At 41.1% G+C, this 17,559-nt stretch overlaps 1 protein-coding gene across 3 annotated transcripts in view; it reads left to right on the top strand.

Moving 5' to 3' along the window:
- Positions 1-17,559, top strand: part of asic2 (acid-sensing (proton-gated) ion channel 2) — a 410,231-nt gene that overhangs the window by 275,141 nt on the left and 117,531 nt on the right. The window contains exon 1 of one of the 3 annotated variants that reach the window (XM_084743470.1): positions 7,737-9,980. The exons of the other annotated variants lie outside the window; for them this stretch is intronic. Coding sequence (XP_084599596.1) covers positions 9,288-9,980 — 693 coding nt within the window. The 5' untranslated portion in view covers positions 7,737-9,287. Of the gene's footprint in view, positions 1-7,736; positions 9,981-17,559 lie in introns of those variants that run through there. 3 annotated transcript variants of the gene reach the window in all.

The following is a 17,559-nucleotide window of genomic DNA, read 5'->3' as shown; positions in this document are numbered from 1 at the left end:
TCACATGACAGAAGAGACGTAAATCACATGATGGAAGACACGTACATGATGTGACATAAGCAGCTTTAAACTTTAAATAAGTCAGCTTTGACTTTTCATGGGATTCTGAGCCTGAAGCACTCCTTACGCAGATTTTCTCACTCTTTAAACCCCATCACCTGACTTCCTCCTTTGAACCTGTCATAATTACTACTGCCACTAGGTGTCGCCACCGACCTATACACGCCTTTTTTGTTGGTGGTGATGGTTGTTGTTGGCAAGTGTTATGAGCAGACTGGCCCACAAGCACACGCTCACTCAATGGATGGACTATCTTTTCTATGAATGCCATGGGGTTGGGGGATTCTACACGTATGTTGACGATTGAGTGTCATCACCATTTTTTTAAATGTTTTTTTGGCAATTTTTGTCATATGATTTAGCTAATTTAATGGTCTGCTGAGTGACAGGCGCTGCTCCAACCTGCTCTGGCTCAGGACCGTGCACTGAGCCGGAGTACGGAGCGCTGAGCCTGGGAGGACGAGTGAGAGCTAACTTCTGTCTAATCTTAAGAGCTCATCTTAGTTTGGTAAAAGAGACAAAATTGAATTCAGAAGGTGATTGCTGGTATTATTCTTTTTAATAATGAAAGTAGTTATAATAGTAGACTTTTTCTGAGATCATTTTGTTTATTGTGTTGTTGTTTGCACAAATCTCCCAGCTCTCATCTTATCGTGTTTAATTGTAGCTGTCTTCAGGTTTGGATTTCTTTGGACTTTTTTTGACATGCAGTGGCAGCTGGTTTTGAGCCATTACTACTTTCTGGCACCCAACAACACAGCAAGAGGACATCTTTGCTTGGTTATGCGCCCTACCACTCATGTCTCATATGGCTGTTGCCCAATCCTAAATTAACATACCTTAATTCAAATAACTCTAAGGACAACTGGAACAATGATCATATGTTATTACCGATATCTTTTCCATCTTCTTATCTTATCTTTTTCTTTTTAGCATCTGTTTGGGCTGAAGACTACAAGTCTGAAAATGAAAAAAATATGAGTGTGGAGTTAGAAAGCCATGATCTTACCAGACCTCTGCAGCTGCTCTTCATCTCTGCTTGAGGCCAGCTGCTTGAGGCTACATTAGATGCCGCTAGCCTTACACAACTAAATCTCCCACCAGACTTTCATGGGTTAAGTTGCATTGTGGGTAATGTAGGTGCCAGGTTTTGACGAGGAAGATGAATGTCTGGACTGTATCTCTGGTTCTGCTGAAGAACAAAAGATTTAATTCAGATAAATTCTGCTAGAAAATGCCAAACATTTCCACACCCAAGTTAAGAAAACAAAAACATACATTTTTGCTAAATGTTAGAGCAAGAGGTAACTGAAACCAACAGAAATGATGAGCAGATATACGATATGTTTTTTTGTGTCTTCTGACTACAAATATGGATGTTATTCACATATTAATTAAAAACATGCTAATATGGAATTTACCACAGTTTGTCGGGGTAACATTGCAGTATCAGCAGCGGCAGGTTCATGTGGCCTCAAGGCTCCCTCAGGCCGTTAGGGCTGGAGTCGGTTCACTTTCCCCTGGACTGATTAAACAGAAAATTAGAAGAATCTGCTATTTATTAGCTGCAATCAGCTGCTAATCTTTCCTTGTTTAACTGTAATTGTTGAGAAAAAAGATAAGAATGTTGAGCATGTACGATAAAAATTCTCTTTGTTTTCAAGATGCATTCAATTATGCGCTTTACATCCCTCAAGACTCTGCGTATGTTTAAGTTCTCAGTAACATCCATATCTCAACCCCTAATCCCTACAGACATCATTAAGGCTTTGTGTAATTTAATGTGATTCAATCTAAACTTGACCCTGACCTGCAAGCGGAACTGTGTTTCGTGAGCTGCTGAGGTCAATTACAGTACAGACGGAAGAAATCTCAATTCACCTTCTGTTATTAAAATAAGTCATGAAATGAAATGTCTCTTTCGAACTATGTGCACCAGTCCCCCTGTGGTTTCTTCTTACCTCATTCAAGGACTGACTGCTTCCTGCCTGAAGCTGAATTACAGCTCAACTGAGTGTCTCCATCATGGTTAAATGTTCGGTTTTACCGGCAGAACCTTTTTTCTGTAATTTCCTTTGAGTCATGTCACCTCCTGCCCCGACAGAATTGACAGCACCGCCATCTACCAGTAGAATGATCTCAGCTGTGTTCCTTCCTGTTCTCTGTGTGATTTGGAGTATTAAAAACTTTGCGATCAAAACGAGTAAGGCAAGAACAAAAGGCAGCCTCTGCGCCGTTTGATCTACGATAGAACTTCCTGTGAAATCATCATGGTTTCACCCGTTTAAAGCAGCAGTGACATACTTCACAGATCAGTGGCTCCAAAGATGAGAGAACAGTGGGCTCACCGACAGTCAGTGAACAGCTCACTGATAACTTATGTTCATGGAAACAACTCTAAATATACTTTACATCAAAGGATACCAAACACAAAAGATCTATCAATCTCAGTCTTTACAAAAAGTATAAAACTTTTCTCTGAATGGATTAAAAAAATATTTAGAATTTGCTTTAAGTAAAGACATGTGGATTTAATTTAAAAAATATGACAATTTTAGAATGGATTGCATTTTTATTTTGTACATAAAGCTACACTAAACATTTATTTAAGTTGGACAATGGATCAGGTGACTGTGTAATGTTTTTTAATGTCTTGAAGCTCTTTAGTTTGGTCTTCTGGTCCACAAATATATTGTTTGGTTCAGTCTTAAAGCACATTTCTTTTTTAGTGAAGAAGCTTTAAAGATCTACTCTACACTATGTGCCCAGCACCAAACAGCAGATGGACAAAATTAACAATTAGTTAAATAAGGTAAAGGTTTCTCTCTGGAGTTGGTGAAAACCAAATAATAGCTAAAGAGTAATAGCAACAGGATGATAGTATGCAAGTGTTGTGCATTCAGCTTGTTCTACTGCACCCAAGTGGCCAAAAAATGCTGTTTAAAACATACCCTTTGCAGTTTTTGACCAGTAATTGCACTTTGGAGCTGCCCTGTTTTTCCACAGCTGGTAGCATTAATGTGGCAAGAAACATATCGATGCACCAAAAAGGCCAACTTTAGTGTGACCGTACAAGCAAACACATGCAGAGTACAGTGAAATTCAACCCATCCTGTCATTAGGAGCAGTGGGCAGCTGCTGTACAGCGCCTGAGGACCAACTCCAACTCTAAGCCAGCACCTTGGTCAAGAGCACTGACTGAGGAATTGACCTATATACATGTTTATGATGGTGAGGGAAACTGGAGCATCCGGAGGAAACCCACACAGGCACAGGGAGAACAAGCAAACCTCCACACAGAAAGGCCACGGTTGAACTGAGTTCCACAACCTTCTTGCTGTGAGGTGAAAGCGCCAACCACCGCGCCACTGTGCCGCCAACAAAGACAAGAAAGAAGACTGTTTACTAGCAAACATGGATGTCAGCAATGCAGGTTTGAAAATGCAGCATTGCTTTGGTAGAAACTATATTTATACAGTATTCTAAGTTCTTTCGCACATGGATACAGTCTGTTGATATGCTGGATTTCTGTCATTCGGATTCAGTTAACTTTTACATTAATGATCCTTGTGGCTTTTTTCAGGCATGACTGCACATTTACGGAAAGAGCTTTATGCTTGTGCGATATTTGGCACCTGGAGTAGAGTATTTTCTGTCCTCTCACAAGCTGCACTGCAGATGAATTTTAAACCTTATTTTGCATTTAAGCCTTAATGACCATGGTGAGAGTGAGGGACGCTTGACCCTGCTAACTGTAAAACTACTGAAACTACATTTTTACATCAGGTTCATCATTTGATGTCACCGCCTGTTTTACAATATCCGATAGTGAACATGCATTAACGATGTTATGCTGGAACTCAGAAGTACATGGACATACTTTTGGTCAGATTATTGTTGTAATTATTGAGTGCCTTTTAACCTCTATTGGAAAATATTTTTTATAGACTGATCCTATTAGATCTGTCTTCCATAGTTTGCTCTCTCACAGTATTCCTGAGTTTCTTAAACTGATTATATGCACAAACGACAATCATTACATTTGTTTTAGAAGATGGTACAAGTAGTGCATTTAATCTCTGTCTCTGCATGCTTAACCTTGTGCGGCTGCAGCCTTTACATTAACCTGACAGCATTCACCTCAGACTTGCTGATTTGTGAGTGATGTGGAAATGTTACAAGGTCTGACCTGCTAAGATTGCGGCCGTGACATCTGTGCAAAAGTGGCCAGAGTGCTTATGCAGACATAAGATTGACATGTTAAATTGCTGTCACGCTAAAGGGGTGTGTGTCATGAATGTCTAACCACAAACTGCCTTCAAACTGAACACATGTAGCAGGACAGTCAATCAGCTGCCTCACAGAAATTGCGATAAGGTCAAATCTTTGGCACAAACTGAAACAATGCTGGTCAGCACTGCTTTCTCCTGTATCTGCTGAGTATATATATATGTATCTGCTTTTAAAAAAAAAGACAGAAAGGTGCTAATGATTGCAATGGAGCCAGTGTTGAGTGCTGCAGTGCAACATGTTATTATCAGTGACAGCGACTCAAAGATGATAGACAGGCACTAGCAAAACCTCTACTGCCTCATAACAAAGGAAGCCATTTCCAGATTATTCTGTGAACCCTGACAACAACTATTAGATATAATGACGATTAAATGAGCAGCTACCACGAGACCATCAATCTTTCCACTTAATCAGTGGCTACCCAGGGATTTATCCTCTCTATTCATTTAAAGTCCAATGGGTACAGGGAGAAGGCGGAAGGTGAAGACAACCCCCAGTGTTATTTTTTTCTTCTCTCCTAGTTGACAAATGTTACTGCAGTCGGAATAGAAAACTCATAAAGCAGAGAAAAGCCATTGATTGCTTTGCCTGCCATCACTGTCACTTTAAATCAAGCTGGGGTTTTTTGATGAATCACAGCCTCTTACAAGATGGCGGGCACTCTTTTTATTCACACCCCTCATCTTTCATGCACTCGCAAGTGTCATGGCCTCACCTGTGCTTTCACAGACAAGGCCGGCATAAAACTTGCATCCTTATGAATCATCTCTCCAACTGTTGCCCTCCTCCTGCCAGACTCCGGTTATGCAGAGCCGCTGTTGTGCTATCAAACCATTTTCATCTCTGAAACACTCCAGGCTTCATTAACATGAACCTATGAATGTTTAATTGTGGTTTATATTTACAGGCCGCTCTCTCACGGCCAGTTTACCACTATGTGTCCTTTGATCTGAGACAATGTTGATGAAAGCGTACAGGAATATTTTATAGGAATGCAAGCCATGGCATGGCAGCCATAGAGTGCTGTGTAATTGTATCTGACGCTTGGGTTGGCTATATCCCTAATTAATCAGTGATTTCCCTTATGTTTTAGAATTGCAAATTGGATATGTTGAGCCTTTGAGCTGTTCTTTACACTCACTGCATAGCTGGACCGAGAAACCCTCTTTATGGCTCCAAGCTAATTATTCAGCCCGTGGATCCAGGCTCTGGAAGGCTGCCTCTGACTCTAGCTGTAGGCTGTGTGTGCGCACCATTGTTGCATACAGTAGGTGTTAGAGGAAATAAGTGTATGTGCATGCATTTGACATTTCTGCGTTTCTGCTTTTTGTATTTGACCGGTTATGAATTATACATGGATGTGTTTTACTCTTTCAACATTTTCATTGTCCCGGTTCTGCTGTTCTGGAGCAACGTTTTTCATTGTGTGTGCATGTAATTCGTGGGCTTTCTTTGGCTTTCTTCGTTAATTTTTTTTGATGGCTTCTTTAGGCTTATGTGTGGGCCTTTATAGCTCTTGAGTTGTGTCTTTTTATCACATGTTCAAACATGAAATCACCAGGAGTTGTCACACCATGTTGCCAAACAACAGTGTTACTGATCACCAAACAATGAACAGCAGGGCACGTTTAAGTCAAAATAATGTCAAGCCTGCACACTTTGTATTTGATCTAGCAGGAAATAAGATATTTGTCTTCTTGTGTGTTGTCACACAACCGCTTTATCATAATTTGGTTAGCCTCGTGATTCATGACATCGAAGTGCAAAATTTATCTGATGTTGTGATAATGATTCAGAGCTGCTGCACATCACGGGCTGTGACAAAATATAAAAGACTAATATTCTGGGTTTGGGTTTCTCTTTTCTTTTTTTTTGCAGAAACTGAAAGCAGCTTAGGAGAGTTCAGTTAGGAAAATGAAATATAAAATACACCTCTTCATCACAAAGAGAGAAAATGCATTACAGCACTGAGTGAACAATAGCACTGCTGGGCTCAGAAGCTTTCTGTTTACTTGTATTGATGAAGCGCATTTAATTTGACTGTGTTGGACAGAGATTGTGACATTAACCGACCAAGTATGAACTAAAGCTTAACAGCTGTAGAACAAAGTGAGTTTAAATAAGGAGTAAAGTAAAAGGATGTTGTCTTTGCACAGACTACCTAAGATCTGAGGGAGTTTGATGTGTTTATACGGGGCGACGAAGGACACACTGCAAGATTGAAATACTGCTTGAATCCAAGTTTTATGGACAATATAAAATCTGAGCAGTTGTTGTCGACATGATGGTGGCAGTTATTTTATTTTATTTATCTTTCCTTTCCGTAATATTTCTATTTTTCTACAGTTAGTTTAAAGGTCTGTCTTTTGTGTGGTACGTTCGGATGATTTCTGTACATTATTTCTCTTTTTTTTAAAAAAAAAGAAAGACAGCAAATGCTTGGCAGTTACAACAGAATGTATCACAGCAGTCAGGGTCTTTCTGTTTGTGTTTTGTGTGAGCACAATTTAAGAGAACAAAATATTGGCACTACTACAAGGAACTTTCATATTGTGTTGATTTTAAAGGCCCCCGTGGACGAAAGTGATCACCTTTCCTCTATAATAACCACAAAATATAACATTAAAAAAATGTAATTATCTAAAGAAAAATCTCCTCCTGCTTCTTTTGAACAGGCTATCATGCAATTCGCTTCAACTCAAAATGTAAACAGGCTTATTTCATCTGAAAGAAGACTCCAACCAAATGCCAGAACAAATATAAAGAAACAGCCAGTCATCTCGCAGACTTTTTAAATATATTTACATATTAATTACGCATTTAAATATTTTAAATATTCTGGCATGTTTAAGTGATAACTACAATGATGTTAATCATTTTTCTCAACAAAATAAAATTTAACCTTGCAATACATGAGAATCTGAAACCATGGTAACTTTGGACAACAAAGATGGCAACAAGCCTCAGAACAGTTAGAAGACAGTTTGGCAAAAAATATAAAAGTGTATTTAAGTTTTGTTTACTAAAACAAAAATATCTGGTTAGTAAAATATGACTAAAACTGCCAAACTTAACAATATAAAAATGAAATTAAAGGGAAGCAGTGAGGGAGGACTTGAGAGATTTTTGATAACTTACAATAAAATCCCCACCCCCTTTTATTCTTTGTGTGTTACCAAACTTAAAGTCTCCATCACGGTGATAAAAATAGCTTCCATGTCTGGCCGATCTCTGCAACACACAAACCCTCACATTCACGCAAACAGCAGTCTTTCACTGCTCTGTGGCAGCGGCAGCAGACAAACAGAGGGGGGCGAAGGACAGCACGAGTTAGCACAGAGAGAGACAGGCGCTCTCATCAGTGACGGGCTCACCGGCTGCGTGGACAGAGCTGTGGCGCAGGAGGAGGAGAAGAGGTGCAACGGGAGGACAAGCTGCCTGAAAACCGGAGCAAAACGCGAGAGCCCGCGAGAGAGGGAGGGGGGGGAAAAACGGAGAGGGATCAGCGAGGGGAGAGAAGTCATTCGGAGGAGAGAGAGGGAGCAGAGCTGGATGTAGCTGACAAGGACACAGAGGGAGGAAAGCGCACTGAGAGAGCCTTCCCTGACGGGGGAGAAGAGTGAAGGAGCGCGTGCACAAAGTGGAAAAGAAGAAGAAGAAGAGGAGGAGGAGGAGGAAGAGAAGGAGCCTGACAGGAGGTCGAGCTTACGGGGCTTGACTGACACGAGAGCGAAGAGGAGGAGGAGGAGCGTGAGGGCAAGTTGATGGATTTGATTTGGGGAGAGTATTTTTAGAAGGAGGAGCGGAGACATGAGAGGAATATTGAGATTAGAGATGCTGCCTCTGAGTGGGGGAGAAAAAACTAAGGAGGAAGAAGAAGAAGAGGAGAGAAAAACAGAGAGAAGAGGGAGAGATGTTGAGATCAGAGTGTGACAGAACAGATTATCTCTGGTCTGGTTTCCCGCAGGAAACTGCTGTGAGTGTATGTCCGTGTATGCGCATGAGTGCCTCCTTATGTGAAAGTGTGTTGTAGCATGTTTCTCACTGTGACTGTGGTGCTGAGGAGCAGGTCTGCTACAAGACTGAAGCTATCCCGTGGTTACCCGCAGGACCTAAAAACACCGGTTAAAGCCAAGTGGGGGGAGAGACGAGGAGCAGACCAGTGACATCACGAGGAAGTCGAGGCATCCAAAGTGAGACCGCAAAGTGGGACAGAAAACAAATGGGCACAGGAGACTTTTGTGAATTAAATTAAAGCTTGTACTTAATAGTCCCAAGGAACTGATTGCTGCCTCTGGCTGCCCAACGCCTCCGCAAGCCAGTGAAGCCAAAAAAAACACACACCTAACTCAGAAGAAGAGAAACCACAGCGCTGGAACAAGGCAAGCTACTCTAACAGACTGCACCACACCAACCAATTCCCTCTGCTGTTGTCTCATTATTTTAATTACCTTCCCTTCTTCCATTTGTTTTTTTGTCCTTTCTGCTTAGCCCTTGGTATTTTGTATTCTATCCTCCTCTCCCCCTCTCTCTTCCCCTCCCTCTTCCTCCTGCGTTCACTCTCTCTGTCTCATCCTCTCTTGTTCACTGTCACACTAACTGCGGTGGATGCTGGAGTCACTCATGTAGAAGCCACCTTGCTTGGAGCACATTTGCCTAGCTGATTTTTTTTTTTATTCCCCTGCTGAGTTGGATGATTGGAGCACTCTCAGATCGAGAGACCAGGAGAGATAACCAACAAGTAGCTGCTGCTGAGTGTATCAAAGCTCCTGCACCACCAGAAGAGGACGACTTCAAGGCAGAGATTTCCTCGAGGGCCCTTCCACGTGTGCATACAGTCTATTAACAGTTAGGGCCGCATGGGTCATTAGTATTCTTAAGGCCAAACACGTATCCAGGTGTGGATTACAGTAGTGGATTTATCCTGGAGCTACATGTGGGCCCCAGCCCCTGAGGCCTGGCTGGGAAATGAAGCCTTCCCCGCAGCTTTAGGAGCGCTGTGGGCAGCTATGGCCCTGGAGGCGCGCTGTCTCCGGCGGGGATCCCCGGCCATGATCAGAAAAGGTCGTCAGCGACGTCCTAAAAAGCCAACTCTGGCTCGGGTCACTTCCACTCTGCTGTCAAGGACACGCCTGCACGGCCTGAGGCACGTTTGCGTCCCCGGTGGCTCTGTGGGCCGCAGGGCCTTCTGGATACTGGCCTTCTGCACCTCCCTGGGGCTGCTTTTATCCTGGTCCTCCAACCGCCTACTCCACTGGCTTTCCTTCCCCACATACACACGGGTCCACACAGAGTGGGCCAAAGAACTGGCCTTCCCCGCAGTCACTATCTGCAACAACAACCCGATCCGCCTCTACAAGCTCACGAAGAGCGACCTTTATTTCGCCGGCCACTGGCTGGGCCTGCTGCTGGCTAACCGGACAGTGAGGCCCATGGTTCTGGACTTGCTTCAAGAGGACCGTCAGGCCTGGTTCAGGAAGCTGTCAGACTTCAGGCTCTTTCTGCCACCCAGAAACTTTGAGGGAACCAACCTGGAGTTTATGGATAGGCTGAGCCACCAACTGGATGACATGCTCCTCTCGTGCAAATACAAAGGGGAGACATGCGGCGCTCACAACTTCTCTTCTGTAAGTCCAACTTCTTCTGTTGTGTTCTCTAGAAGCTTTATGCCAGCTCTCTGCATGAAGAATACTCTAATATCCCTCACGTGTTGCCTTTACTGTCAGTTATCCCAATTCTAAACATCAACTGCAGTTTAAAACTTGCAAATGCATTGCATCAAGCTGACACAACATATTGCTTAATTTCATTATCCTTTAGTTTGATTCCTCTTGTGACTTATCTGCTTTAATGGCTAAGTTATAAGGTTGTAAAAACACAGTGCACAAGCCAGTGTAATTCTCTATTGTAGTTGACTGTTAAAGCTTTCTTGGTCATCAGACAAGAAGATTATCAAATGTGTTACTGCACAGGGCGTTATTAAATCACCACCAGAGTTCTTGTTAAATGAAAGCTTATACAACAAAGATAAGAAATGTACAAAGCTTTTGCAAAGTTAAAAAAAAAAGAACAGGGAAAATGGCGTTAACAGTAGCCATGGTCTTGAAATGGGTTATGTGAGATTGTAGCTAAGCATTACTGCAAACCCCTCAAGTCAAAAAGTTTCTTTTGCAGCACTTTGCACCCCCCCTCAGTGGAGTTTACAGTTTCTGTGCCTGATCATCCTCATGTCTGCCGTCTTTTCTGTGTGGGTGGTTGCGGGTTTGGGGATTTGTGTGCCCACTCTTCCTCGTGCGCTTCCCCTGGCTCGCCTGAACCGTGGCAGATGTTTTCTCCGTGGTAAATGCGAACACTCAAACTGACTTTGAAACTTTTTTTTTTTTTTCGGGGCATTGTATTTGAGCTCTTTTTTTGCTCTTTGGAACTGTAGCCTCCGTGACAGTAACTGACTGAAGGAGAAATGAGAAATGGCAGATAAATACCTCTGTGGTGGTTATCACTTGTTTTGTTCTTGTGTGGGTGCTGCTGTGGAGTATTTGCTGCCTTCTCTTTTCACACTTTAAAATTATCATTATTAGCATGTCCATCAAATCCTACTTTTTTTCAGCAGTTGCCAGTCACTGTATTTTCATGTTAGCTTCTTTGTTAGTAGCGTGGTCCGCCTTTCTTCCACCAAGAGATAAAGAAAAATGCTTGTACATTGGGTGTGATGTAGAAAACAATTGGCCTTGAATGCGGTAAAGTACTTATATCAAACTCATCAATGTCTGTTTACAGGCTACCGCTTACGCAAAAAGCCTTTTGTAGCCCTGTAAGGAACTGCACAAAGTTTGATAAATCGCTGGAACGGAAGACTACAAGTTTGAAAATGCCACGTAAGACTAATGAGCTTAAAACTGCAGGCAGTACCACACATCCACAGGAGAAAAAACATATATTAAAAGATTTATTTTTAGAAAATAGATTTGAATCGATTCATCGTTTTTTTTTAATCCAGCTGTAATGTAAATTGATGTCAACATATGGAATATTTAGATACATTTCCAAATACAAAAGTGCCGTAAAATTAATAGTAATAGCATCTGTTACCTCATGCATCATTTTCCCTCTTCTGTTTTGTTTTGAGTTCAGTTGTGTGTTCACTTATAAAAGAAGCATCAACTTAAAAATTCCAACTAGAACACAGCATGAAAAAAGACGTGAGTTTACCAGACCTCTGTAGCCCTCTACTCATTTCTGCTTGAGGCTAGAGACTCAAGGCCACATTAGCCATGACTGACATAAAACACATGAATCTCTAATCGAATTGCCATTGGTAGAGTTGCATGGTGGGTAATGTAGGCACCAGGTTTTGACCATGAAGAAGATTGCATGGAATAAGAAAAACAATATCTCTAGCTCTGTTTCATCCATTCTCATCCTTTTTTGAACTGTTATGAGCTTGACAGTGCTGCGTTTTTCTTCCTCTGTTGAACCTCTGATAGAATAGATACTCAAGACCAGTTTGCTGCCCCCAGTGGTCAATTCACATGTCATTTAAAGAAAACTCTGGATCCTGTATTATTAAAATGTACCTGACATAACTACGAGTAATACCACAAAGAAACATAATTTAAAATCTGAATTAAATTTAATTTAATTCAATTTAATGGACTTTAATAATATCTGTCTGGCAGGGTTTTAATATGGAGTAGAGAGATCCACCATTATTGAATTCACAGCTTCATAATGGGAAAGGTGGTCAAGTTCAAAGTATTGAAGACGGCAGAGCCTGCTGTTTCCTCTGTCATCTACTATTCTCTGTTTGCCTGTTCTCTTGTTTGCTTGGTGGCGTTGAATTGCACCAAACATAAATTCATCTACTGCTTTAAGAGCCTACACCTGCTGTTGTTGTTGTCTTTTGTCGAATACAAGTTTTCTTCTGCACGTAACACCTTGAATATCAAAAATATCACACAGTGGACTCCCTGACGCTGAAAGCATAAACTCATTATTACCATTTGAAGGCAGCATGATTTCAATGCTGACAATACGACACCCAACTAAGCATAGAAGCACTCTCTTCCTTTCACTAAAATGCAGTGTATAAAATCACATGCTCTTGCTTTTTTATTAGTCTTTTACAAGCTTGTGGTCATCAGTTCTTGTGCGTACACGATTTGATCAAACTGAATGATTCCCATTCATTTCCCCAGCTCTGGTAGGTGGTTCTACACTTTTTGTCCACTTTGTTTAGTTTCTTTGCCCTTTATCTGCCCACTGCCATGCAAATGAAGTGCTTCATCTGAACTATGCCCTTAGCATTTTACCCATTAATGATGTTTTGAAGCAATCACATTCATTTTAGCACAGACAGATGTATTACTTTTTTAATGTCATGTTCAGTGCAGCGTTGAAAACATTGTGCAAGTTGGTTTCTGTGCCTGCTTTGCCACGTCACTGTCCACTGGTTAGTTTTTATGTAAAGGTAATGTGTTCGGAGTTGGAGATTCACCGTCACAAAGGCCACTACCATTGTGAGCTGTTTGTGTAGATTTCAGTGCAGCCGCAGTTCACCCCAAGCTGAGGGATTTTCTGGCGTTCAGCATGTCTGAACATTTTGCAAGAATGGATCAAGCTGCTGATGATGGAGGCAAAACTGTCCTCTGAGAGCAGCTATTGTGCAAACTTTAAACAACCAGTCTGCACAATCACTCAGAAAAATCAGTAAATCCAGCGGGAGTGAGACCATGAAGGACAAGGTTGCTGCAGCAGCCCCGCTACAAACACAATAACACAGTACAGTCTCTTTTTTTATCCCATACTCACTGAGAGCTGTAATGATATTTATAATAATATATATACTTCTCTTGTGTTTCTGTAGTAGTACTAGGGCTTGGCGATATGGTGTAAAAATAATATCTCTATTCCACAGTATATGATACATATCTCTATATACACATTTTCTCTAAAATAACATGCTGTAAATCATAAAAAAATGTGCAAACATATGATAATCTTGTAGAATATGATGCAATGTTGTAGATTAAACTACCCAACAGTATATAAAGCAGATAAAATGAGCACAACCTAAAACATCTACAACAGTAAAATGCAACATGCACATTAATTCAGCATTAATATTAATACAAAGACATCAGATATTATAGTAAAGCACTACTTACTTTTACTTTTTTACTTTTTTTTTTACTTTTTACTTTTGACACTTTAAGTAAATATTGCTAAAAATACTTGCCTTAGTAATGTTTAAAATGCAGAACTTTTTACTTGTAGTGGAGTGTTTTCAATTTGGGGTATTAGTCCTAGCTAGTTAGCTGATATGAATCAGGCTAAAGACAATTTAAAATGACTAAAATTTTTCACATTTACTCGTAACTGCTAACTCGCTAAGGTAGCTTTTCACGGACTACCTCTGCAGTGAAGAGTACAGAAACTTTCAGTAACAATTATACTGCAATCTGAGCTGATCTACAGACTTGAAGTACTGCTGAAGTAAAGTATCTGCCCCTCAGCAGCAACCAGTGGAAAACTGAGAAGACAAATATGATATGATCATTTACTCTATTGCACATTAATGCATACTCAAATACAACAAATAAAATCGATATATCACAGAGCCCTGAGTAGTGTGTTTCAGATATTTTACAGGACAGTATGTTGGATATTGTCAGCTTTACTTTGCAGATAAGAGCCTCACTGATGCCCCAGTCCTGCCCGTTTCCTCATCTTGTTCTACCTCATAGGGGGCCACATGCCGTTAACGGGCCCTCGGTGGTTTTGCTAATCTCATTAGCCTGCTGCTGCAAGTCAGCAAAGACTCCCCGAGGCCTATTCATTATCACTGCATTTAGAGCACTGTCACTCTAAGACCAAAAAGGATGCAACAACAAGATTAAGGGGGGATAGGGAACACAAGCATAGACTTGCAAGCAAATAAAGAGTCCTTGTCTCTTGTGTGTGTGCAAATTTGTATACTTGCATGCACGATTGTCTTGGAGAATGAGCGGGAATGCTGATAGAGGTTGGGTATTAGTAGTCTTAAAAGTACAAAGGATGCTTTGAAGTGCCAAGCAGCGGGCGGTTCGAGGGGAAAGGAGGAGAAAGGTACAGCCAGAGGTTGGGAATAAGAGATGTTATGGAGGAAAAGCATCTGGTTGGGAATACAAATGCGTCCCATAATTCTGGCCAACCTCTTGCAGCAGCAGCAGGATTTTATGTGCTGAATCTACTGTATCGCAGTGAATGGGAACCAGTTGAAGGCTGGCTAATCAATAAATCTATTAGCTCCGTGATGCAGTTTATGGTGGTCTATTTTGCTCCCACATCTCCAATACTGATACACTCTGAGCCTCGCCGCAGCTCCTCCCAACTTCACTGCAGGGGATAAAGGAGCTGGAGTAAACCTCTCTCCAACCATCCCCAATGAAATGTAAGTGATACCTTATCAAACCACAACTAGCTAAGCCTCTCTCTCCCTGTGGAGAAGATACACATCTCCACCTTTTCTGAGCTTCATCGGGGGTTAGATAACTGCGCCTGCAATGACAAATTAAACAGTGCTCAGATTTGGAGAGCTGCACCTAATCACACTCAAGGCAACGTATAAAAAAAGCTGCACCTCTTTATGTGGCCACTGTAATGTATCAACTGTATCTCCAGAGGAATCTCATAAGTGCAGAGACGCAGTATTACAGTCTTAAAGTGTTTGGCTCCAGCAGGTTTGCTTACATGTGTTTTTGAATTGTGAATTATGTGGGGACAGTACTGTGTGTCAGATTTAGTGTTATTAATGTTGCGGCTTTTTATTAAAGCTGCTGTAATACATATATATATTTCATTTTCGGATGGATTGCACGCAAAAGGGGTCACTTGTAGAAATGGTTTCTCGCAGCATTTTAGTGTCTTTCAGCCTGCAGTGTGACTGAACACAAGATGGAGTATTTAGCAGCTGATCAGAAAAGATATTTCCTTCAGGAATAAAAAGGAGAGTGAACACTGGACTTATATTCACCAGAGGCCAAATGAATGCCAATGTTGCTGTGTGTCTGCTGAATGTGTAAATATGCAGCTTGGTTCGCTTGTCATATGAACTTAAAAGTTGGTAATCTGTCCCTGTTGTGTTTACAGCTTGTTTCTGCTGCTTGCAAACTGCCAGAGAATCTGTTCGGGTTTAACCACATTAATCTGTGCAGATAAATTTGACACCGTAAGAGTTTAATTATTGAAAAGTAAACACAGGTTGCTCATAGGGAAGGGTGCTCATAGGATGCAGATTAAGAAACAAATCCTTTTTTTCTCTACTGTTGACTTCACAATCACACAATCTTGTATCATGTTTACCTGTAATCCTTTCAGCAATACTTTCAATTCATCTTAATTTCAGTTTTTTAAATCTTTTTCCTGCCTTTTCTTTTTTTGTGTTGTGTTTGTGTTGCCTCGCTCAGTTTTACGCATGAAAAATTTAATAGCCTCCTGTTAGAGTTCAAGTGAAGTCTAATCAAACTTTATTTAACACAATATTACAAATCACAGTTGGTACTGATCCGGTACAGAGTTGGGAGGCTCTAATCCTGTATCATTTCAGGTGCTAATACTGATGCAATTCACTCACCGCATCATCAGACTGTCTACAAATAGTCTGATGTATAAATAATGGAATTTTAAGCCCATAGCAAACAAGCTGTTGCACAAATGTATTAATTATTTAATTCCTAATTAAACAGCTCCAGAAAAGCAGATAGTAATCTGTTAGGGTTTTTGAATCTGCAGATATCCAAAATTCAGGTATTGGATCTAGGGTCGCAAATTCTGGGCATTTTTCTTAACTAGTATTTGAAAACGCTAACAATTGATCAATCAGTTAATCATCATAATTTATGGGATACAAAATGCTCAAACTTTTCTCATTTTTTCCTCAGTGTCTTTATTCAAAAATTGGCTCCATCAGGCAAAGCAATGTCAAATGAGGCACAAGTACTGCCATTTCTTAACTAGCGGTTAATTATCAATTAACATATTTTTAATAGATTAACTTCTTAATGGTGATCAATTGATTAATATTTAATCATTGACATCCCTAATTGGTTCAGAACTGATAAAAAGGTGGATGTTGGTTTACAGCAGGAGGGATGAGCGTTGATGTTTGCTTAAACTGCTCTCTTGTGTCTCAGTCTTACAGAAACTCCTGCTTTATGAAAGAGTGGCTTTACAGTTCAACTCTACAAAGGTTAATTGATTAAACACTGACACTGGCTGCTCTATAGTCGGTGTTTATAGAATATGACTCGGAGCTGAAAAATAAAGGTGCAGGTACATCATAGATTTCCCTCTGCATTGTTCATTCAGCAGACGCACACATTTCATTGACCTATTTTCAGCTACACCTTATATTTTCTTTCTATAGTTCTAATTATTTGTAGTTCCGCACTGTGGGTAAACTGAAGAATCTGCACCACCTGTTGACTCTTCCCGCTTACTTTGCACATCAATTATGTGAACGCAATGAGGAGACTGACAGAAGCTTATTTGCGGAGCAGCTCCGTGAAGCCGTCCACAAACTCTGGTCAATCACCGCCGAGCCTGGAGGGGCTCCTGATTGAGCCTTAAGTACATACAGGTAATAACGCAGATCTCCTCTCCTCTCGTTTGTCATTGACCTTTTTAGTAGGATTCTGTAAAGCAAGACCATAAGCTATTGATCTGACTCGGAATAAACAAGAGTGGGAGTCAGATGGAAGCGGCTCCAACTACAGCAATCTCATTAACACAGGTGGCCTCGCGCTTACCGTGCTCCGCACCCCCAATCCAATTTCCCTCTTCAGAACAAATGGCTCGAGTAGTTTCATGAGCTCCAACTTCCAGCTTATATTAAAAACCAAAACAGTGCTGTTAATATGAACGGCCACGGTGCCGGTCATTGATATGCCTGAGCCGGTGGGTGCAGCCAGCATCCAATAGCTGCTTGACAGCCAGCCATGGGCCATAGGGAACAGTCACCTTAATCTCCTGGTGTATTGCAAGCCTTGAATGCAGATGAAAAGATTATACACGGTTAGTATTCATAAGGTCACATCGATGCATAAACCGCAGGACTTGTTAAAGGTTAGTGTTTGAAATAGAAAGCTAATGGATGCTGTTCTCCATGAATACCATTAGCTGAAGCTGTATCCAATGTCTAACACACCTGAGGAGGGACATGCATAAGTT

Source organism: Lutjanus erythropterus, chromosome 19, assembly GCF_056507025.1.
Source record: "Lutjanus erythropterus isolate fLutEry1 chromosome 19, fLutEry1.hap2, whole genome shotgun sequence".
Lineage (NCBI taxonomy): Eukaryota > Metazoa > Chordata > Actinopteri > Lutjaniformes > Lutjanidae > Lutjanus > Lutjanus erythropterus.
Note: the sequence above shows the minus strand (reverse complement) of the source record. Positions and strands in the feature narration are given on the sequence as shown.